This window comes from Trichosurus vulpecula, chromosome 3, assembly GCF_011100635.1.
Source record: "Trichosurus vulpecula isolate mTriVul1 chromosome 3, mTriVul1.pri, whole genome shotgun sequence".
NCBI classification, from domain to species: Eukaryota; Metazoa; Chordata; class Mammalia; order Diprotodontia; family Phalangeridae; genus Trichosurus; species Trichosurus vulpecula.
Window position 1 is genome coordinate 143,445,936 of NC_050575.1, and position 25,772 is coordinate 143,471,707.

A 25,772-nucleotide genomic window follows, 5' to 3' on the forward strand; every position below is an offset into this window, starting at 1 on the left:
TGCCTTTCCCATTAGACCATGAGCTCCTTAAGGGCAGGTTTTTGGGTTTTTTTGCCTTTTTATTCCCAAAACTTAGCACAGTGCCCAGAACATAATAGGTGCCTAATAAACGCTTGTTGACTGACAGCTAACAGCAATTTTCAGTTTTTCATAATTTACGCTTCTAAAAGTAAGCTTGGCCTGAACACTTAAATATCAGACTACTTGAAAAAAACAGTTAAACTTCAGTTTAAGCTAAAGTATATTAAATTAAAATTAAAACACTCATACAAAATAACTACCACTCATATTTATATGGTGCTCTTAAGTTTTGCACAACACTCTCTTCACAAGATAAGTAGTGGAAAATAAAATTATCTCCATTTTGCACGTTAGGAAACTGAGGCTTTGAGAGCTTATATAACTTGCCAAGATCACAACAGTTAGTTAATGACTAAAGTGACCTCTGAAGCCAGGTATCAAGCAAGTCCAGTGCTTTTTCCACTACACTATGCTGCACTGAAACAAAAAGAGTTTTTAGAATACTACATAGTTAAACAAAAATCTCTCGGGAGTACAAACTGTATGAGGTAAAAAGAAACCAATATTACACATGAAAGGAGAATTACAATTGGAAAACCAATTTGATAAAAATTAGTTAAGTAGATGGTTTTAAATTAGTATTTGGCTGAAGCTAATGTGAAAGTAATCAGCATTGCTTTCTTAATTAACCATCTAACACAGAAACTATTTTGCAATAGGTTAAAAAACAATCACCTTTCAGTGGCAAAACAGTAAATTCTTTGTAAGAGAAACTGAAAAATGATAAGGATTAGCATTAATCCACCCACAAGTAAAAGGCATAAAAAGGCATTAAAAACCTTTACCATTCTTTTTAGAATACAAATGATGCTAGGATACTTACAATAGTCCTAAGCTCCATCTTGGTACTGCCTGAGAAGTTTGAAGAGATGTGACTGTATTCAAGTTCAATATAATCTCTTTATAATTTTAATTGATAGGCATACATTATAAATTTTTCAAACATACAAGTTTTTTTTTAAGTTTCATGTCATATCAAGAAGATGAACTCAAAATAGATACATTAACATTATTTCATTTCATCTTGGAAAAGGTGAATGAAAAAATTGGTCATAACACTGTCATGAAAAAGCACTAGCTTTTAGTTTTTCACATTCAGCAATAGTGGAAGAGTCCTATGCACACTCTTAATGACACTTTTAGTTCTGTTTCAAAGTCAGCACATTATCTATGAATGTTTTGATGATTGCACAGTTTGCCCCCAAGAAAACGAATCCTACTGAGTCTTAAAAATGAGTTTGATTAGGTGAGCAACTTCCTAATCATAAAAGCTTTTACTGTTGACACAGGCACTAAGCACCTACTACACAGAAATCAGATCCACAATCAGGATTGAGAAAAAGGATGAGAAATGTTCCTATTGTTCTAACGGTCACATGTCCCTTAATTCCAGTCCCCTCCCTCAAAAGCTAGATTTAAAGTGTTAGACACTACAAACTTACTTAATGTATTCAATAAAAGCCAATTACAATACAAGGAAAGCAGAGCTTCTGGGCAAGTGATTCCTGCCCCAACTCTACTCCCTACCAAGGCTTATTTTAAAAACTTTTTATTTTTCACTTTTCTTATAAAAGGAGAGTAATTCTTGTGCAACATTTGCAGATAAGAATAAATATTGTTGTATTTCATTCAAATACAAAAGGACTAACAAGTACAAAATACCAGGCATGAAGCAAGCTATCTACGAGAACAGCAGTGATTACTATAATAACATGTGCAAATCCAACATTTTTAAACATCAGTTTCCATCAGAATAGAAAAGTACCAAAACGGCCTTTCCCATTCCATTTGAACTGATTGCCCACAATAGAAACAAACATCTCCTGGGACATTAGGTTATCATCAGCTTTGGTGATGCCCAGGCCACTCAACCTTTTCTTTTTCATTTGGCCTTTCCTTGTGGAAGCAGCCACTAGTTCATTGACAATTTCACAATTGCCTTCAATTTGCTCAGTTTGGTCACAAAAGTCAGGTCCAGCATACATCCCCAATTCACCAGGTGCATACTGCATTAGCTCTTCTTGTCCCACCTTCTCCACTGTACCTACTTCTTCATTTGTCTGAACTTTAAGTATTTTGTTTCCTAGGGGAAAAGGAACAAATTAACAAAAATTAAGTCGTACATAAAAACTAAATCAACTAAAATGTAAATATTTCAACATGATCATCTAATATAGCTTCCAATTGTTTTTCTGACCAAGATCTTTTCTAGAATCTTACAATTCTAACATAAGAATTTTAAATTTCATGACTAGATTATCTACCAATAAGATTAAGATTTCTTTGCCTTCCCAATATCACCAGGCTCCCACTCCTTTTCTTTTTACTCATAACCTAATCATGCCCTGAGTTCTTTGGCTCTTCTGCTGTACAAGAGGACCTGAGCTTTAAATTCCCAAACATCCATTTCAGTGTCTAAGCCTTCTCTACCATTTAGGAATAAACAATAGACTGATTCAGACCAGAAAGTCCTAATATATTAGTCTAACTGTCCAAAATCATTGTGTAAACTCTAGCTTTGCAATCCAAGAAAAATGGGAAAAACTGTGGAAAGAGTTCACTGACAAGGAGGAAGCTAGTGGCCAGCTATGCTTTCACTTATCAAGCTTCAGACTCACTGTAACACTGGGCAAGTCCTTTCAATCCTCTGGATCTCAGTTTCCTCACTTGCAGAAAGTAGTTGAACTAGATTTCTGAAATCCCCTCTAATACTAAACCCTGCTGCCCTGTTTCTAGTTTAACATTGCTATCTGCTCTCTTCCTCCTACTCTCTCCTCTGAGCCTTCCTGACGCTACTATCTTTCACTCCAAACTCTTCCCTCTTCCAAACTTCACTATTTCTGTTGAAATTCTGTTCCTTCCATACTCTCAAGTTCATAGCTTCATTTTTAAGGATAAACCTGCCTTTATGCTCAGGCTCCTCCTTCTCTCTGACACACAGATCTAATTAGGTGCCAAATCTTGCTGTTTCTTCCTCTACAATACCCATTCCCTCAGAGGGCACAACTAGCCCTTTATTTCAAGCCCTCATTACCAAAATGTCTCAATTAGTAGTTCTCACTGCATGGTTTGATGATGATTCACAGAGTTTTGCGAAAAATTATTTAATGGTGCTTTAAGAAGTAAATAACTAAAAAGAATATTTTAAGTAGTATAGTAAATTACCCTGGAAGTTCACTACACATTCTTTGTTGTTGTTGAAAGAGATTCAAGGAACAAAAAGCACAGGGAACCATTGGCCCAATATTAGTGCAATGGCCCTCTTAAGTGCTCTCCCTTCCTCAAGTCTCCCACCACTCCCAGACTATCCTCCTCACTGCTGCCAGACTGATTTTCCTTAAGAGATGACTGTGTGACTCCCTTAGTCAATCAATTCCAGTAGCTTCCTACTGCCTCAAGAATAAAATATACACTTCTTTGCTTAGCTTTTAAAACCCTATACAACCTGGTCCCACCTATCTTTTTGGCCTCATAAGGTATTACTCTCCTTTTTGGGATCCAGTCAAAACTGTCCTTCTCTCTGTTCCCATGACACTTCACTCCATCTCTCATCTGGGTGTCTTTGGACTTGCAAGTGCCCCTCCTCACCACAGCCCAGGAACCCTCTGCTCCTTTAGGATGCAGCTGAGATACCATCTTCAGCATGAAGCTTTTCCTGATCCTCCCAATTCCTGGTGTCTACCTACCCTCTCAACCAATTTTGTGTTTACCCACTCTGTATTTATTTGTATTATTCCTCTTTATATTTTTTTTGTATATACTTATATATGTGCCTATCTTCCCCATTAGAATGAGTAGGGATTTCCTTATTCTTTGGACTCCTTATGAGTAGGGATTTCTTTATTCTTTGACCCTGAATCCCCAGCCCCTAACACAGTGCCTGGTACACAGCAGGAGTTTAACAAATGCTTGCTGATCAATAGCAAATGTAATTTTGTTTTCCTGGCTCTTCTAACCAGCTACCTCCACCTATCCCTACAATGTTAAAGATAGCTAATATATCCCTTCCTTATCAAAACAAACATTAAGTGCCTACTATGGACTGTGTTAAGGATATACAAAAATTAAAAAGAATATAGTTTCTACTTTAAAGAAGCAAATAACCTAAAAGAGGGGGATGTGACATGCATTCAGATAAGGACCCCACTTTTTCACCCGGGCCCAGGCATTAAGAGAAGAGCAGCACAACTGGAACAATGCCACAGCTCTATCTGACATCTATCTATCCATCTATCGGATTTTTTTCCCCCAAAAAGGGAATGAAGGTGGGGGAGAGAGAATCAAAACCTTAGTTCTAGTTTAGCTCAAACAGATTAAACTAGGTCTATATTTTTTGAATTAAAGAATGAATAAAATAGAGTACCTTCAGATCCATCTTGAGCATTTTCTTGCAGGTCAGAAAAAATTTTAGGTTTCACCAAGACAACACCATAGCCTTCATTATTATGTATGACATTATTCACCATGGTTATTTTGGGAATGTCATAATGCTCATCTAAGAAGTCCTATGACATTGAAAACAAATGTTTTAAGGAACTGTCACAGCCAACACTGCCTGATTTTAAAATCTCCTCACTTTTTTCCAGGCTAATCTAAAAATAAAGATAAAGCAAAAAGCTAAGCTTATTAATGTTACAGCACAGACTGAGCTCTGAGTGACATATAGCATTTTCTCTTCCATCATCTAGAGATATAGGGAAAGGAAAACCATTCCCTATAAGAGACAGAAAACTTCCTATCACCCACTATTGATATTACTGAAATTCACACACTGCAAATGTTTTTCGCAACCCAAAAGCAAAAGAACAAAGGCATTTAGTAGAACAACTATTCAATAAGTGAAATCAATCTAATCTTATAAAAGAGCATACTTCAGTTTGCACTCACCTTAATTAGTATGCCTTCCTTGCAATGATGTATCCCATTGTCACTCAAAGCACATTTACTCCCTGGATATATTTCTATACCTGCACCCTATAAATTAGTTTGAGATATTAGTCATCACAGTTTTTAAAAGTCTTTAAAAAAGGCAGACATAAGATTAAATTTATTATCATTAACATTTAATTTCTTAAAATATTACAAATATAAAGTACTTTATGAATCAATTTTATTAGGCGTTCCTAATCGACAATTCCAATTGTTCTATTTCCATCAGGTTGTATGACAATGTTTATCACTTTCATATACAAGACACTGCCTTAGAGCTTCAACACTTGATCCTTGCTTTGGCTTCTCCAGGGCAGATCAATTTTCTGATTCTATAAAGCTATTATTTAACAACTTCCTTGGAAGATACAAAATTTATTCAAAGTGACCACTTGACTCCAACAGACTCAATTAAAGGGAAACCAAAATAAGTGAGTGAAGTTTCATAAGATATTGCTGTCCCTCTGATATCTCACTTTAGTAGAAAGGTGATTGCTGGGTTCAAATGACTGTGAAATAGTGCTGAGAAAGCACTTTACAAATGAGGAAAATGTGGTCCAGAAAGGTTAAGCAAATGCCCAGATCAACAGCTAGAAATAACACAGCCAAAATTCAAACCCAGGTCATGACATCCAATGTTCCATTCTCCAAATCCATGCCAGCCAAATACAAGTCTGGCAACAGATAAACCAAGGACCCATCCTAGCTACTTACTGAAGTTCTTTACCAAGAGGCTAGCCAAAGGTGACAAAACATTTTTGGCTATATCCATTTGTAAAATGAAAAGAGGCAAAAATGGCCCACATCCTAACTCCTACAGTGATAGCAGTGTAATGGCAGAAAAAGGAGCAGAGGGGAGCTAATGAGAATCAAAATTCTCAGACACAAGTTCAAATCCTTGCTCTGGCCAGTGCTGGCCACAGAACTGTCAGTGAGTTATTTTATCTCTTGAAGCCTCTGTTTCTTTATCTATAAAGTGTGTGAGCATGTGTTGTGCAAATAGATATGTACACATGTGCATGTACATATGTATTTACATAAATACATAGCTATACATATACATGATCTCTAAATGGACCTTCACGTAACATGATAAACAGTACAATAGTAAATGACCATAGTAATCTAGTGTTTGATAAACCCAAAGATCCAAGGCTTAGGGGCAAGAACTTACGATCTGACAAAAATTGCAGAGAAAACCGAAAAACAGTTTGGCAGAAACTAAGCATAGACCACACTTCGCACCATTTACCAAGACAAGGTCAAAATGGCTACATGATTTAAACATAAAAGGTGATATTGTAAGTAAATTAAAGGAGCATGGAAAATTTTACCTGTCAGATCTATGGCCAAAGGAAGAGTTTATGACCAAACAAGATATAGAGGATCACAGGAAGTATAATGGATAATTTAAATATATAAAATTAAAAAGATTTTGTACAAATGAAATCAATACAGCCAAAATTAGAATGAAAGCAGAAAATTCAGGGGAAAAAATTATAGCAAGTTTTTCTGATAAAAGACCTCATTTCTCCAATATATAGGGAACTTAGACAAATTTATAAAAATAAGACATTCCCCAATTGATAAATAATCAATGGATACAAACAGGCAGTTTTCAGAAGAAATCTAAGGTACCTATAGTCACATGAAAAAAATACTTCAAGTCACTATTGATTAGAAAAATGAAAATTGAAACCACTCAGGCACCATCTCATACCTATCAGAGTGGCTAACATGATAGAAAAGGAAAATGATAAATGCTGGAGAGAATGTGGAAAAATAGGGACACTAAAGCACAGTTGGTGAAGCTGTGAACTAGTCTAACCATTCTAGAGAACAATTTGGAACTAGGCAAAAAGGGCTATAAAACTATGCATAGCCTTTGACCCAGCAACACCACTATTAGGTCTGCATCCCAAAGAGATCAAAGGGAGAAGGACCTATATGTACAAAATATTTATAGCAGCTCTTTTTGTGATAGCTAAGAATTATAAATTAAGGGAATGCCCATCAACTGGGGAATGGCTTAACAAGTTGTGGAATGTGATTTTGATCGAATACTATTGCGCTACAAGAAATGGCAAGCACAATGGTTCCAGAAAAACCTGAGAAGACTTATTTGAACTGATGCAAAGTGAAGTAAGTAGAACCATGAGAAGTGTCACTGTAGCAGCAATATCCTAACGATATTTAACTGTTAAAGACTTAGCTACTCCGATCAAGACAATGATCCAAGGCAATTCCAAGGGACTCATGATGAAAAATGCTATCCACCTAGACAGAGAACTGATGAACTCTGAGTGCACACTGAAGCAATTTTTCTTTTTTTTCTTTGCAACATGGCTAATATGGAAATATGTTTTGCATGACTTCACATGTATGATATCCTTCATTCTCAATGGGTGGGAAAGGGACAGGAAGGAGAAAGAGCATTTTGAACTCAAAAGTATTTTTTTTAAAAGAATGCTAAAAATAAATAACTTCTTTTAAAAACATGGTAAATAGTAGAGAACTAAAACTAAGAGCCAGTATTATGTGTAATGGGAGATAAACTAGAGTCCTTTGTCACAACTCCTATTTTACATAAGACTAGAAATGCTAGCTATAGCAGTAAAACAAGAAAAAGAAATTGTGAGAATAAACATAGGTAAAGAAGAAACAATGTTTTTCAGATGATATATGGCACACTTCAAAAACTCTAGAGTCTCAACTAAAAAACTTTCCCCAAAATTTCTGTATATTGCCAATCAAATCTAGCAGGAAGAGAAAAATAACTACAAAGTGTGTTAAATATTTGGTAGTCTACCTACCAAGATATACAAATACTACACAAATACTGCTACCAATTACAAAACACTCTTTACAGAAATAAAGAAAGACCTAAATAACTGGAAAAATATTAATTGCACAAGGGGTCAGCTAAGTCACTATAATAACAATGACAATACTATCTAACTTAGCTTATTTATTCTGTTATCATACCAAACTACCACAGGATTACACTAGAGAACTAGAAAAGACAACAAAATTTATATGGAAATACAGAAAGTCAAGAATCTCAACAGAATAATGAAAAAAAAGTAGGAAGGAAGGTCTACAATGCTAGATCTCAAACTATATTACAAAACGGTAATTGTCAAAAACAATTTGGTACTCGTTAAAAATCAGAAAGACTGATTGGTAGAACAAATTAACTATACAATATATAGAACCAAATAAACCTAGTAGCCCAGTATTTAATAAATCCAAACACCCCAGCTACTGGGATAAAAATATACTATTTGATAAAAGCTGCTGGGAAAACTACATAGCAACATCAATCAATCAACATTTCTTTTTTTTTTTTTTGGCAAGGCAATTGGGGTTAAGTGACTTGCCCAAGGTCACTCAGCTAGTACATATGTCAAGTGTCTGAGGCCAGATTTGAACTCAGGTCCTCCTGACTCCAGGGCCGGCGCTCTACTCACTGTGCCACCTACCTTCCCCCAATCAACATTTCTTAAGCAGCAATATGGTAGAAATTAAGTTTAGACCAACATCTCACACCTTATACCAAAATAAGGTTCAAATGGATGTGTGATATAGATATAAAAAGTCACAGATAAACAAATTAAAGGAACAAGAAAGAAATTGCCTTTCAGATGTATGGATAGGGGAAGAGTTCACAACTAAATGAGGGATAGAGAGGATCAAAAGATAAAATGGACAATTCTGATTATAGAAAATTTGAGAAGTTTTGCACAAAAATCTAACATAGTCAAGATTAGAAAACAGCTAGATGGGGGGAAAATCTTGGCAGCATATTTTTCTGATGTGCCTCATTTCGAAGATATGTGAGTAACTGATTCAGATAAGAATAAGTGCTATTCCCATATTGATAAAATATCTAAGGATATGAACAGTCAATTCTCAAGGGAAAAAATTGAAGTCGTCTAGAGGTCATGAGAAAAAATACGACAAATCACTAACTGGAGAATTGCAGATTAAAGATACTCCAAAGCTCTCCCTAAGACTCATCAGATTGGCAAAGCTGACAAAAATGAAAATGACAAATATTGGAAAGGCTACAGGAAAACAGTCACTGTTTGTGGCACTGTAATTTGGTCTAAAGCATTCTGGAAAGCAATTTGGAATTATGCCCCAAAGTTACTAAAGAGTATATCCTCTTTGACCTAACGATACTACTCTAAGACCTATACCCCAAAGAAATCAAAAAAGAAGAAAAGGACCAATATGTACGAAAGTATTTATAGCAGCTCTTTCTGCAGTGGCAAAGAAGTGGAAATTCCCATCATTTCCCAGGGTTCCCATCAATTGGGGATGACTGAAAAATTATGTTCTATGAATGTAATATCATTATGCTATAAGAAATTAAGAAACAGGAAACCAAGGATGACTTGTATAATAAATTAATATAGATTAGAGCCATAATAATTTACAACAACAATATTGTAAAACCAAACAATTCTAAAAGAAATAAGGGCTCTGATCAATGAAATGATCAGAGAGAAATAATGGACTAATATGAAGAATGAGAAATGAATTTTTTGACATGGCCGATGTGGGAATTTGCTTTGCTTGGCCATGTTTATATGACACAAGAATTCTATATTTCTTTCCTTTTAGTGATGGAGGATGTAAAAGAGGGAAAATAATAATAATAATAAAAATAATAACAAAATAATAATAAAAATGATAATTGAAAAAAAGTTTTTAATGGGTTTAGTAATACTTTTAGTACTAAAACCTCACAGGCCTACTCTGAGAAAAAGGCTTTGTAAACTGTAATGTGCTATATACAAATGTGAAATTATTTATTGAGCACCAACTACAGTAGGCAGTGCACAAGGCACTATGACCATCGTATCAAGCCATTTTTGTACTAGGAGTAACCCCTTATGCCAAGCCATTCATTCTTGCTTAGTCTTCCCCTTTTGACTCCCAGCAAACACCAGGCTATAAGCTGATATTACGTAGCCTGTGGGTCACGCAACACAACAAAACTAGGCTATATGGAAATCAAATAGGCAAACTTGGTCTTATCAAATTGCTATAAATGAATTGCACTAACCAACCACTTAGGAAGTAGGAGAATCACATGTGAGACATCACGAAGGAAAATAGAAATTCGATAACGTTTACCGATTTATATTTGGCTAATAAGAGCTAGTTAACTAAGAAACATTATCTTAAAAGACTAAATTTCTCTTCAAGTTAACTTCCTCAACTTTGGGGTTTATTTTTCCTCTTCCCCTGTACTTCAAAAATGCTCAATACATTTATTTAACTTTTGTAATTTGATTTTGTTGGTTTGCTAAAAATAATGATCTAGGGTGCTTTGGAATAAGTAAACAGTATTGTGTACCATACCTTGGCCCCGTACAAATCAGAATTTTTCATTAGTAATTCTGCTGATGTTCGAACCGTTACTCCTGTAGTCTCACATTGCAATACACAGTTTTCCAATGTGGTTTTGCCACGGTGAATGCCTGTGATGGAAATGCTCATCTACTGTCAGTTGCATTAGAATTTATCTTGCCCTTTCCAACATTAACATATAAACTAGATATTTTCAGAGGGTTTCCAATTAAAGTCTCCTTGAGGTAAATCCCCAAAATTAATTGTAAATTAATGGTAACAATGCTTCACACAATACAATTCTAACATTATCAACTAGGTAAATGATAATTTTTTTGATTTGTTCTCTACTATGCAGACAAAACACAGAGAGACTTTCATGGCCATAAAAGGACAAAATAAGGTTTTCAAATTTCATTAGTGGATATGTTAACCTTTTTATGTAGAATATCCCGGATAAAGAAACAAGCCACAAGTTCTACAAAGAGGCTATAAATCATGGGAGGCAAGTAACATGGCAGCTTGCAGTCCCAGTTTAAGGTTAGAGCTAAACCTAAGATAAAGAAACAGACCACAAGTATTAGAATTTTAAAAGTGTATTAAGAAAATCTTGGCCAAATGTACAAATGCACAAAAGCAATTTATTGTGAGCTATTTTTCAAACACTTTTAGGGAAGTTTCTCATCTCGTACACTCTAAATACAAAAATAATCAGTCCATCCATTCACGAAAAGGTGATGAGAATTTAAGGGTTTGTTTTATTAGTTACTCTGATAAAGAAACACCAAGTTTTCCTTCACAAGTTAAAAGCTCAACAGATTCAGATACTTACTCAAGATTCCTTCCACAGCATCATGCTGAACAAATTTCACATTTGAGATTTTAACATTGGCCCCTGTACAATCTACAAAATTGTCTCCTTTCCCCCTCTTTTCTATCACAATGTCATCTGGCAGACCATATCCTATGAAGAAAAGAAAAAAGTTAAGATGAATTAGAAAAAGTATAAACTCAATCTGAAAAACATGTTTCTGTGATTCACCAGACTCCAAATCAGTTATAAAACCAGTCAATCCAGCAAGAATTAGACAAAACAATTTGTTTAATTTGGGCAAAGAACTGATACAGTCCACTGATGATTCTTCACTGTAAAGTTTCCTTTTAGACACCTAATGGCATCAACATTCCCTCCAAACTACTTCTGTGACTTTCAGCCACATCAACCTGAGGCTTTGCCCGAAAACAGAATCAGAAACGATCACTGTCACTAACAAACCTGGTCACAAAATTGCTCTAAGTCTTAAATGTATGAAATTGAATCAAAAGAATATTGCAACCAGTTTAAATAAGGTTAAAAAGGCAAACCTGAGCATCTCAAAATATTAAATCAAGTCAATTACTTTTAACAAGAACCATATAATTCACTGCTGAAAATAAAAAAATCCAACCTCCCTTCATAACTGAACATCTACTACATGCAAGGTACTATGCTGCAGGTTCTACCTTCAAAATCCTGAAAAAAACTTATCAAAAGAACATTTTCTAATTCTATTCTATATGAAAGAAAAGCTTAATACATGGATACACCATTTTCAATGGTTATGGCACTCAACAAAGAATAATGTCCAAAACAGAAAAGAAAATTAGTACATTCCATTGGGGTCATAATCCAACTATTAAGTTTTCAGATATTTAAAAGCCTTCTTTCCTGCCTTGTTACATAGCTAAAAGGTTTATGACTAAGATTTCCACAAGCTTCAGTCAAATAATAGAAAACATACTAGGGCCTTTGAATGGTCTACTATGGAAAAAAGATGTTCAGTACATGGCACTAGTATTTTCTTTTTCATCTCAAAGCAGATCCAAACAGGCCAAGAACAGAAATTCTTACTTATGTCTTAACTCCCCAATTCAGTGATTATAAGAATGAATGCACCACAATGCACAAAATAAACAACAAGAAAGTGCATCTGTATATTCCAAATTTGTATATTTAAGTGAATAAACGTTAAGCTGCACTTTAACGAGACAAGAAGGCCTTGATTAAGGTTGTTTTACTTGAAACAATTGAGAGCTTACTTCAAATAATACATCTGTAATTTCAACAGAGTGGATACCACCTTTACTAACACAGATAACACATCCACACTTAAGCAAATATCTTCACGAACTGGTATGGATAAAAAATGTTTTCATCTTGTGATCAACCTTTTGGTGATTTGCCTTTGAACTTATACAGGCGATTCCACCTTGGTAGGATACTGTCAGAGCTTACATTCTGAAGTAATGGTTTTCAAATACCTAGAGTCATCTTTAGTGCACAAGGAGGAGACATCAAAGGATCAGGGGATCTTACTACTATTTGCAAGGCTCTATACCATTATTTATTTCCTTGATTTAATATGCAAGATTGATCAATTACTCCATTTTAATTCAAACATTAGATGATTGCTATAAACAAAGGATTATTCTAGGAACTGGGGATAAAAAATAAAAATGAAGCTTATATTTCACTGCTGGCATAATGACACATACAGAGAAAAACATAATACAAGTAAGGATATACTGGGGAGAAAAGAAAGCAAGTGTCCCAGGAAAATTTGAGAATCATGTAATAGAGATTATCAAAAGATAAAACACACAATTTGGACTATATAAAATGTAAAGGCTTTTGAACAAGTGAGATAAATTTAAATAGATTTAAAGGAGAAATTGAAGAGTCAGGGGAAAATATCTGCACCAACTATTTTTTTCCCTGTTTTTTTATTTAATATTTTTAGTTTTCAGCACTGATTTTCAAGAGTTTGAATTACAAATTTTCTCCCCATTTCTACCCTCCCCCCACTCCAAGATGGCATATATTCTGATTGCCCCGTTCCCCAGTCAGCCCTCCCTTCTGTCACCCCACTCCTCCCCATCCCCTTTTCCCTTACTTTCTTGTAGGGCATGATAGATTTCTACACCCCATTGCCTGTATATTTTATTTCCTAGTTGCATACAAAAACTTTTTTTTTGAATATCTGCTTTTAAAACTTTGAGTTCCAAATTCTCTCCCCTCTTCCCTTCCCACCCACACTCCCTAACAAGGCAAGCAACTCAACATAGGCCACACGTGTATCATTATGTAAAACCCTTCCACAACACTCATGTTGTGAAAGACTAAGTATATTTTGCTCCTTCCTATCCCGTCCCCCTTTGTTCAATTTTCTCCCTTGACACTGTCCCTTTCCAAAAGTGTTTGCTTTTGATTACCTCCTCCCCCTATCTGCCCTCCCTTCTATCATCCCCCCTTTTTTATCTCCTTCCTCCTTCTTTCCTGTGGGGTAAGATACCCAATTGAGTGTGTATGGTATTCTCTCCTGAGGTCAAATCTGATGAGAGCAAGATTCACTCACTCCCCCTCACCTGCCCCCTCTTCCCTTCCTACAGAACTGCTTTTTCTTGCCACTTTTATATGAGATAATTTACCCCATTCCATCTCTCCCTTCCTCCCTCTCTCAATATATTCCTCTCTCATCCCTTAATTTGATTTTTTTTTTTTAGATATCATCCCTTCATATTCAACTCACCCTGTGCCCTCTGTCTACATATATATATATATATATATATATATATATATATATATATGTATGTATGTATGTGTGTATATTCCCTTCAGCTACCCTAATACTGAGGTCTCATGAATTATACACATCATCTTTCCATGTAGCTATGTAAACAAAACAGTTCAACTTTACTAAGTCCCTTCTGATTTCTTTTGCTTGTTTACCTTTTCATGCTTCTCTTGATTCTTGTGTTTGAAAGTCAAATTTTCTATTCAGCTCTGGTCTTTTCACTGAGAAAGCCTGAAAGTCCTCTATTTTATTTAAAATCCATATTTTGCCTTGGAGCATGATACTCAGTTTTGATGGGTAGATGATTCTTGGTTTTAATCCTAGCTCCACCGACCTCTGGAATATCATGTTCCAAGCCCTTCAATCCCTTAATGTAGAAGCTGCTAGATCTTGTGTTATCCTGATTATGTTTTCACAATACTCAAATTGTTTCTTTCTGGATGCTTGCAGTATTTTCTCCTTGATCTGGGAGCTCTGGAATTTGGCAACGTTCCTAGGAGTTTTCTTTTTGGGATCTTTTTCAGGAGGCGAACGGTGGATTCTTTCAATTTCTATTTTACCCTCTGGCTCTAGAATGTCAGGATAGTTTTCCTTGATAATTTCTTGAAAGATGATATCTAGGCTCTTTTTTTGATCATGGCTTTCAGGTAGTCCAATAATTTTTAAATTATCTCTCCTGGATCTATTTTCCAGGTCAGTGGTTTTTCCAATGAGATATTTCACATTGTCTTCCATTTTTCCATTCCTTTGGTTCTGTTTTATAATATCTTGATTTCTCATAAAGTCACTAGCTTCTACTTGCTCCAATCTAATTTTTAAGGTAGTATTTTCTTCAGTGGTCTTTTGGACCTTTTTTCCATTTGGCTAATTCTGCCTTTCAAGGCATTCTTCTCCTCATTGGTTTTTTGGAGCTCTTTTGCCATTTGAGTTAGTCTATTTTTTAAGGTGTTATTTTCTTCAGTATTTTTTTGGGTCTCCTTTAGCAAGCCATTGACTTATTTATCATGGTTTTCTCACAACACTCTCAATTCTCTTCCCAATTTTTCCTCTACTGCTCTAACTTGCTTTTCCAAATCCTTTTTGAGCTCTTCTATGGCCTGAGACCAGTTCATGTTTTTCTTGGAGGCTTTTGATGTAGGCTCTTTGACTTTGTTGACTTCTTCTGGCTGTATGTTTTGGTCTTCTTTGTCACCAAAGAAAGATTCCAAAGTCTGAGTCTGAATCTGAGTCCATTTTCACTGCCTAGCCATGTTCCCAGCCAACTACTTGACCCTTGAGTTTTTCGTCAAGGACAAAGAGTACTTTGTCCCAAGCTTGAGGGGCTGCACTGTTGTTTTCAAAGCTTTTTCTACACAGCAAGCTCTGCGACACCAGCGCTACTCCTCTCCCAAAAACTGCCAACCTGGACATGACTCAGATCTGAGCAGGCTCTGCACTCCCGCTCAGATCCACCACTCAATTCTTCCCACCAGGTGGGCCTGGGGCTGGAAGCAACTGCAGCTGTAGTTCTGTAGCTGCACCACCTCCACCGCCCCTGGGGCGGTGGCCGAACCATGAACTCCTTTCACTCTGTCCTCACAGTTTTTTCCCACTAACCTTCTCTGTTGTCCTTGGTGTTTGTGGGTTGAGAAGTCTGGTAACTGCCAAAGCTCACTGATTCAAGGCGCTAGGGCCTGTTCTGCCCAGCTCCCGGTCTGGTTGGTCCGGGTGCAGCCCATGTTGGGCTCTGCTCTGCCCCCTCCCAGCTCCGTGCAATAGACCTTACCCAGCGACCATCCAGGCTGTTCTGGGCTGGAGCCCTGCTTCCCTCTGCTATTTTCTGGATTCTGCAGTTCTAGAATTTGTTCAGAGCCATTTTTTATAGGCGTTTGAAGGTCCTGGGGGAGAGCTTTAGGCCAGTCCCTGCTTTCCAGCTGCCATCTTGGCTCTGCCCCCTCGGCACCAACTATTAACAATAAAAAGTCTGATATCCAAAATATGAAGAGTATTGGAACAAATAATACAAAGAGCCATTCCCCAATAGATAAACAATATTTCAAAGGAAGACTGGCAAATTATAAATGGGAATATGAAAGCATACTCCATATCACTAATAGCATGATTCATGCAAATTTCAAAACTCTGAGTTTTCACTTAACTCCAGGAAAACTGACAAAAAGTGAAAATGATAGAAGAGTCAATACTGAAGAGGCTGGAACAAGGTACCAACAGCAGCTGTCAGAGTGGCTTCATCATTCTGGGTATCAGTTTGAAACATGCAAGAAAACTAACAACTAACTATCCATGCCCTTGGATCCAGTAATCCCAATCCTCAGCATATACCTCCAGGAAGACAAATAAAAAATTTCAATAAATAAAAATATTTATTGAAATAAAGATCCAATATGTACCAGAACACATTCACAGGAGCATTCTTTGAAGTAACAAAGTACTAGAAGCAAAGTGGGTATCCATCAATTGAGTTATAGCTGAAAGAAAAAAGAGCTATGGTATATGAATGTAATGGAATATTATTGTGCTGCTGTATGAAATGAGGAACATGAGAAATTCAGAGAAATGTGGAATATTTATATGAACTAAAGCAAAATAAACAGAACTTAAAGAATACAAATAACGACTACAACAACAAACAACCAGATCATGAAAAGGAAGCTACAATAACGCAAAAACCAGTGATGGTCCTGAGGAACAGATAATAAAACATACCTAGAACCTCAGAGCAGAGAATGAAAAGAGACTACAAGAAAACATTTCTACAGTAGATGTTTTAACCTGGTTGCTTTTCTGTCACCAGACAGGGTTCAGTCTGGGCAGAGAAGGGAGAGAAAATAACCATGATATAAAGACAAAAAGGAGTAGCCAACCTTCAGTATGGTGGGATGCATGGAAGTAGAACAACTCAATTCTCTCAAAACTACTCCAACAAGGATTAAAAAAAGAACACCAGGCTAAAAAATGATAAAGAAATCCAAGAAGAAATAAAGAGCATTTTGCCCACTCAGGTCCCCAGGCTCAATTCTCTCAAAACTACTCCAACAAGGATTAAAAAAAGAACACCAGACTAAAAAATGATAAAGAAATCCAAGAAAAAAATAAAGTAAGAGCATTTTGCCCACTCAGGTCCCCAGGACTGAGCCAAGATCTAGGGAAGCCTAGAACCTGAACCAGTGTACAGCAGGAACAGGGGAATGAGATCCTGATGCAGGGTCTAACCAAGGATCCCTGGACCCTGTAGCTGTGCTGCTCTGACCCTGAACTGAGGCTCAGAAGTCTGTAGTACTCCTTCTGGGAGGGCAACCATCCGTGCACCCTGAATTAGACCATTCTGTGTAGACATCCCAACTGGCCAGCTCTTCCTGAGGTACCTGAAGAACACAATGCTCATTACCCAGACCCCAGATAATACACAGATCTGTGTGTGAGCATAAATAATTTTTCATGAGATAAAATATGAGAGAAGAGAGTATACTTTTCTCAATACCCTGCACTGGCTGAATTCAACAAATATTAAGCACCTTTATATACATGGCAACATGCTATGAGCTAAGGAGACAAAGATGAAAAATTATACAGCCCAAGGCATCAAGGGCCTTACAGTCTAGTAGAAAGAATGCTGTTGTTTAGTTGTTTCAGTAGTATCCAACTCTTCGTGACCACATTTGCGATTCTCTTGGCAAAGATAATGGAGTGGTTTGCATTTCCTTTTCTAGCTCATTTTACAGATGAGGAAACTAAGGCAAACAGGGTCAAGTGACTTGCCCAGGGTCACATAGCCAGTAAGTGTCTGAGGCCATATTTGAACTCAAGAAGATGAGTCTTCCCAACTCTAGACCCTATCCACTGTGCCAGAAAGTGGATGCCCAGAAAGGACACATATACAAATAATCATGCAAGTTAGGATGCATTAAGTGGAGATCAAGTAAGACATAAGAGACTCAAGAAAAATGGATTACATCTAATTCTGAGGAGAGATAGAGAAAGGGGGCAGGAGGAAGAGGAATAGGACAGATTCAAAGAAAAAGTAGTTTGAGCTAGATCTTGAAGGAAAATTAAGGGTTTGAAAAAAGAGAGGGAAAGATGTGGAATGAATTTATTCCAAGCATGGGGGAATGGCAAGAGCAAATTTATGGAGGTTGAAAAGGGCAAGACAAAGTCAGGAAAGAGCTAGTCATCCTATCTGGCTAGAACATGGAATAATCAAAGTGGATTAGTATGACAGAAGACTGGAAAGGTAGGCTGAGACCAAAATATGTTGAGTCTTGAATGTCAGCCTCAGCGGTTCACATTTTATCCTCTATAGAATGCAGAATCCATAAAAGCTACTGAATGAGGGAATAATACGATCCAATCTATACATTAAAAATTAATCAAAAGGCAGTTGTTGGGCATTTACTATGTACCAGGCACTGTGCTAAGTGCTGGAAATACAAAGATAAAAAATGAAACAATACGTGCTCTCAAGGAGCTTACATTCTGTTAAATGAAGAACTTACTGAATAAGCCAGTAGGTATTCAATTTCTTGTTAACAGAATGCAAAACTCAAGTACTTACAATTCCTATTTATTCATATCAAAGAAACGAGTCATATAGACTACAAATTTCCAAAAATGCCCACTGTTAGTAAATCTATACTCTTTTCCCTTCAAAACTACCAACAGTCATCCTCTAAAAGGTTTTATTTGGATTCTATATACCTATTTATTATGCTGTAGCAATTATGCTATCATTTCCTCACCAATTCAAGAAATCCTGTCATCCACCACACAATCCATGATACCAATATTATTTTCACTATGCTAAAGAAAAAGGTGTTTTTATTGCAGTGATTTATTTTGCAGATGTGTTATTTATACATACACATCTCTATAAATCAAATGTAGGAAAGAAGGAAGAGAATGAAAATTATGCACATAAAATAAAAAGGGGGATAAGATGATGCAGTGGTGAACAGCAGGAAATTAAACTCCCAGCCTTCCTTCCATTAAGAAGTTTTGACAAGATAAAGATAAAGAACACAGCTTAAGCAGTTTGTGAACAGCTGCAAAAGCCCCAAAATGATATATGGTTTCTTGCATTACAAGTTTTATTGCTAACTTGAAGCTGTTTTGGTAAATAGTGGAACAGGTGCATATATATTTGACACATTATGGAAATATACTGGACAAAGATAAAGGATTGTAAAATAACCCAAATTTAGAAGTCACTCCAAATGTATGCTAAGACTGAATGCTACTAAGTTATTATTTTTTCAAATGGGCTCTTTCAATGTTAAAAATTTTTAAAGAAAGAACACATTAGTCAAGGTACAAAGTAGAGAATTTGTAATATGTCACCAAGTTTTTAAAGAATTAAACTAAAAACAATAGTTTGGTTTATGCCAGCTCCCAAAACATGATACCATCTTCCTCTCATGGAAATAAGCTGAATTTACAACAGAATGTCTGCAATATGTATGAAAGAAGAACAAGCCAAAAGACCAAGAGAAATCCTAAGTTTAAAACCACTTCAGATATAAATTCTAAAAATGAAACCTCAACATACACAATTTGCCTGGAAAGTGTTTGAGGTGTTTCTTCAAAAAATTTTGCAATTTTTGCATCTTGTATCTGCAAATATAGTTCCAAAACACAAATATACCACAAAAACATGGGACTATAAAGAATAAACTACTCAAAATTCCAACTTTAAGCCCAAGATAGATTTCAAGACAACTCACCCAGAAACTTTCATAGAAATCATTCAAACATTAACTTTATATTCTTGGAGCCTAACCACAGTTAGTAATTGACTTCTTTTAAGCATGCAAGGCATGTCAATTGGTTAGGTGATCTTTTATACATACCTTCTAATTCAATGGAGTCAGCAATGGAAAATATGCCATTTACCACGTAATGACCAGGACAAATAATGACAGTGTCCCCTTCATAGCAAGCATTTATAGCTGAAAGTGGATCATTATGAAACTAGGAAAAGAAGAAAATTTTAAAGCAACATGAAAAAGTTATTGGAGATAGTTTCAAATCTCAACTTGGAAAACCATAGTGCATAATTAACACGTCTTGGTATATATGGCACCAAACACAAGTATATGGCCGTTGATGATGAAAGAATGGACAATTTTGGCAACATATTCTCTTCATTTCCTTGTTTTTAATTTGTTCAACAAACATTAAGAATCTACTAAGTATACGTCACTAGTTCTAGGAAATTATCTGTAGGTTTTTCAGATATCTGAACTATTTTATCTACTTAGACATACCTGAATTTCCATTTCTTCATGAGGCTCCTGATAAAGCTTGTCCCTGAGCAGAGAATGCAGCAGACTAGCCATCATGGAAGTTGATACAACATGGGTGATCTTTCTACCAGTTGGACGAACTCCTTTTGCTTGAATGCCAGTGTGCTTCTGATAACCAAACACGTATCTTAAAGGTACCAAATACATCTGTCAATTCTCAACAAGAGCCATGTGGTGAACATTATCATTCTAAAAGTAATATACTACCTTAGAAGAGGGTTCTCAATGAGTTTTAACTTCTGTTTCAGCTGTTCCATTTCAGAATACAGCCTTAACCCTTCCGCCATGGAAACGTTTTCCAACTCAGTGTCTGAGTCACCATTTGATATATTGCTCCTTAGATTTAAAAACTTCCTATAAATTTCTTCACACTCAGAGAGTAGATTGCGGTAGTCAATAATGAGCCCTGAAGGGACTCGTTCTTCCAGTATGTCATAATGCCTAAAAACGTAAAAACATAGTTAAAATCACTGCCTTTCAGAGGACTGAATAGGCTTTTCCTAAAGACATAGAGACTTGTTTTAATATTGTACATGCTCAAATGTATTCTAACTCTAAATAAAACCACTGTATGTTAAAGACTACCTACCAGAAGGCAGGTGAAGAAGGAAGATCATTTTAAGTTTATTAAGTATTTTGAAAGGTTGGTCTAATTTTTTCCCCTTAGGCCAGGGTACTTCTCTAATACCAAAAGTCCCTCAGGAAAAGATGATACTCCTTCACCTTACGCTTTTGGTTATCATTTAAAAAGCAACCTTTCTTTTCCCATAGATAAAACTGAAAAAATGACTGACAATACATAAATGAAAAGCAAAGGATGCAAAACAAGGAAAGAACCAAGTCTTAAGAAAAGGGAAAAAAAGGAACTCCAATACTTTAAAAATATAACATAAAACAATACCGTGGCTGTAACACATCAGGAATTACAAGAAATTCAAGTCTTCCTTTTGCCTTTAAGCAGTACTATACCTAATTATGCTGAATCTTCACTTGGGGAAATGATTAAACAATTTAGAAAATTGAAACCTTTGAGATTCTAAGTAGAAAATCATCACTAAGCTAAAGAAATACTATAAAGTAAGAACAATAGATGGTTTTAGCTGGACAACCCTATAAATCTACTTTATTATACTTATGCTATTTGCTTAGCTACCTACTCAAAAGTATCACAAACGGAACTAGAATAGTTTACCTCTTTTTAGGTCAACAAAACAATTTATTATACACTAGAGTTTAAACTACTAACTTTAAAAGAAGATGTAAAATCATTACCATCTAAATAAAAAGACTGTCATCAAAACAGTTTCAAGATAATAGTTTTATTACCAGAGTTAAGAAAAGCTGGGCTTAAGTCTCATTTCTGCCAGATTTTGGCTGTGTGACCCTAAGCAAGTCATTTAACCTCTGTGAAGATTATTATTAAAACCAAAAAAAAAAACTTACATAAATATCAAATTACCATAGACATTTTCTGGATAATATGGAGAAAAAAAATCAGAACCTAAATCCTAAAGAAATCAGCATCAGATGATGATGAAAACAAATGGTTTTTTAAATGAATATAAAATTAACTGATTTCTTTTCAAATAAATGCAGCAGATGAATCTTGAAAGGAAAGCATTTTATCTCTATTGATTAATGTATGAATATTTAAAGCCATTCTAAAAATCTGCTTTACAAAGAGAAATTGGAGAAATAAAACATTAGATATTCAGCCAAAAGTTTAAGAAGTTGTGAAAAATTAAAGTCAGAATCCAAGAATAAACATCTTAATATTTCTGATACCTAAGCCAATCCATCTTTTTAATTCTTCATATTGAATCTCCAGAATATGGATGTCCAATTTGGATGGACAAGGAAAAAATGATCTGTGTAACCCAGACCAATAAGTTTTAAAGCTTGATGTTTTGAATTGGAAATAAAAAATATGTACTGCAAAACCAAAATGGTGTAGTCTGGTCTCCTTTGAGTGCTGCCTAATCCCAGCTCTACTCTCATCTGAGACTTTCTTAAAGAATGTTCTTAGATACAATAGCATTCAAGACTCATCAACAACAAAGATTCTTCTCAACTCTTGAAAACAGTTCTTCCCTTCTGTTTTATCATCTGCTGGTGCTCTGCAAAATGTATATAAATCATTTATTCTTGTCTAGCCATGTAAGCCAAATCTGAATACATTTTTAAAAGTAAAGATGAAATTCTCCAAGTACGAACAGCATTCAATTATCATTACTTTTCATTTAAGTTAAAATAAATCATTATTCTTTAAGAGAAATTATATCATGCCTCAAGAATTTTCTGGCTGACCACAATTCTGGCATTTTATTGCCAAGCAAGAAAGGAGATAATAAAAATCCCAGCTATTTGAAAAAAAAATGAAATTATACATTACGATAAACCTAAAAAGTCTCTCTCTTATCTTTCTTTTTTTGTTGTTGTTGGTATTTTGTTGTTGTTGGTATGTTGGTATTTTGGTATAATTAGATCAACAGGCCTTTCCTTGGGCAATTAAGTCTCCATAAAAATTGACAAGGTTAGTGGATTAACATATACAACCAAATCGCCTTCCATAGAAAAAGTTTCCTTCAACAATATTTTCTGAAGTACAAGTCTTAGTTTTATTCACATTTCAACACTGTCTACTAAGTCACCCTTCCCCACATACAATAAAAGTTATCTGGTTTTGTAGCACCATCTAGTGGAAGGCTCAAAACCATGTATACCTAAAACTAGTAATCCTAGAGCTGTATAGAACAATCTATTTAGTGAAAAATTTGTTTTAGATCTTTAAGAAAGTAATTTAGGGGGGAGGAAGAGGGGATCAGCTGTACATAAAAATGTATGGTTTGTAAGTAATCCAAAACCTTGTTAATTCAGACTTCTCTGTATTTTAATGTTTTAGAATTCAACAGACTATAGACTAATAACAAGATATGTTTATCTTTGAATTATCAATGAATAATAGCTAGCATTTCTATAATGCTTTAAGGTTTGCGAAACATTTTACAAATATTATCTTATTTTATCCTGACAACAACCCAGAGAGGTAGGTGCTATATTATCATCCACATTTTACAACTGAGTTAATAATGAAGGCATATAGAAGTTGGGTGATTTACCCCAGGTCAGGGCTAGGTAAAGGTCTGAGGATGATTTTTTTTCCTTAAAAAAGGGTTTGCAAAGCAAATAGTGTAAATGGTATAATTGGGGCATTATTTAGCCTACTTAATAAAATAATACTTAAGCATTTATGAGCCCACATTCACAACCAATGTTAATTTGTTATTGTGTAATATTATTCGTATATAGCCATTTTAACAAATCCTAGGATTTCTACTTCATAAATTATCCTGACAATATTTTGTTAGCCTACTTTGTGTCACCATCTGAACTTAGACTAAAACTACATTCATTGGCAAGTATTCTATAAGTCAAGTAATTTTTGCTATTTTTCAATATTATTATTGACCTAAATCTGTTGTAGATTTAGATATATAGAGAGCTTCATTTGTCTTGGAGTTCCACTCTTGACTCTTGAGTTTATCCAACATGCCACAGTAGTCTTCTCACCTAGAAGTTTACTCCTCTCCCTGTGGCCCCTTCCTCTGATTAGTTACTTCAAGAATCTTCATTTTAAGGAGAGTGATCAAGCCAGTTGTCTTTCTTCCCCTCCATGCTCCATTTCTGATTCTCTCTATCAGCCCATAGCAACTTTCTCACCCTAGAAGTTCATTAGACTCGGACCATCTCACTCTAGAAATTCACTTCCCTGTGGCCTCCGACCCTTATTGGATGGTTACTCCAAGAATTCCAGTCTAAAGGAAAGTGCCCAGGCTAGTCATGTCTGCATTCCCCTCCAGGCTCTATCCTTGACTCTGTGGACTTTCTTCCCCCCGCTTTTCCTCTTTAGCTGCCTTTTACATATTGTTTTCCTCCATTAGAACATAAGATCCTTTTTGTTTGTATTTGTATTTTCGGAGCTCAGAATGGGGCCTGATGTACAGTACAGCTTAATCAATGCTTGTTGACTTGACTTATAACGGAGATTCCTTTGGTGTAGGTATTGGAACTGGAAAGACAATGAGGTCATTTCCAATTCTCAAAATCTGTGATTTTATTAATAAAATTTTTTTAACTACCTTGAATTTTTTTTAAAGCATGAGATTCATAAGATTACAGATTCAAACTTAGAAGAGACCTCAGCAGTCTCTCATTATGCATACAGAAACCTGAGGCCCAGAGAGGTTAAGTGGCTTGCCTTAGGCTTCCCACTGAGTTAGTGGCAGAGCCAAAGTTTGACCTCAAGCCTTCAAACTCCAAACCCAGCACCCTTTCCACCGAATGAAACTCTTTAGGTAATTCTTTGGTGACATGAGTTTTTTTCAGTTTAGTATATTTTCTTAAACTTATGTAAAGCTCTGAATCAAGAACCCACCCTCACCACCCCCTCCACTTTACCAGGTGGCATCCTCAAGTGACTAGCCAGCAGGTTTGACCTTGGCAAATGATCCTGTTTCTGTATGAGGCCTAGTTTTATACAATTTAATAAAAATAAAATCTAGTTAAAAGCACTTGTCATCACTGCAGGCACAATGAAATATGCCACCTTGAGAACAGTAACATCATACACTTACAGACGTAATCGAGGTTCAACACATCTGACAAAATAATCATATTCATCCTCCTCCTCTTCATCCCAACTCCTCCAAATATTCTGGTAGAAAAACCTAAAAAAAAAAAATTTATACACACACACACATGCATATATATGTATATGTATATATGTACACATACATACGTAAAATACACACACACACGCGCGCGCGCGCACACACACAAACACACACACACACACACACACACACAGAGTCATTAGCTCACAATATAAAAATTTCTGTAGGATAAAACCTGAACTTGCAAGTAAATCAAAGCGGTTATGTCAACTACAAGAGTATCCCAAACAACATAAAATATTCCCTCATATCCTAATAAAAACTCAGAATCATGAATTACATAAGTTATAAACATTCTTTCTATCTACTTGTGCAGTTTTTCCAGAATCACTGATTCTTTCAGTTTCCTTTCTTCCCCAAAAACAAATATTAAGAAGCAAGACACTATAATAAATACAATGAGCATTATTGTATGGTTCTTTCCCTCAAGGTAACAATTAACTAGGGCAGCCAGGTGGTGCAGTAGATAGTGCCCCAGACCTGAAGTCAGGAAGACTCATCTTCCTGAGTTCAAATCTAGCCTCAGACACTTACTAGCTGTGTGACCCTGGGCAAGTCTCCTGTTTGCCTCAGTTTCCTCATCTGTCAAATGAGCTGTAGAAGGAAATGGCAAATCATTCCGGTATCTTTGCCAAGAAGAACCGTAATGGAGTCACCAAGAGTCAGACACTACTGAAAACGACTGAACAATTAACTACTTGGGGAGGCAGGACACAAATATGCATGAAAAGTTAAAATAAGACAACACTACAATT

General features: G+C 35.7%; 1 protein-coding gene across 1 annotated transcript in view; it reads right to left on the bottom strand.

Annotated features, from left to right (window-relative positions):
* Window positions 1-892: 892 nt before the first annotated feature.
* The window catches only part of SHCBP1 (SHC binding and spindle associated 1), a 35,899-nt gene continuing 11,019 nt past the window's right edge, over window positions 893-25,772 (bottom strand). Inside the window, exons 5-13 of the mRNA XM_036751378.1 lie at window positions 24,919-25,011; window positions 20,492-20,725; window positions 20,246-20,411; window positions 19,829-19,949; window positions 11,204-11,335; window positions 10,384-10,502; window positions 4,969-5,055; window positions 4,445-4,586; window positions 893-2,164 (exon numbers count right to left, since the gene is read on the bottom strand). Of these exons, the coding sequence (XP_036607273.1) occupies window positions 1,830-2,164; window positions 4,445-4,586; window positions 4,969-5,055; window positions 10,384-10,502; window positions 11,204-11,335; window positions 19,829-19,949; window positions 20,246-20,411; window positions 20,492-20,725; window positions 24,919-25,011 (1,429 nt within the window). The 3' untranslated portion in view covers window positions 893-1,829. The remainder of the gene's footprint in view (window positions 2,165-4,444; window positions 4,587-4,968; window positions 5,056-10,383; window positions 10,503-11,203; window positions 11,336-19,828; window positions 19,950-20,245; window positions 20,412-20,491; window positions 20,726-24,918; window positions 25,012-25,772) is intronic.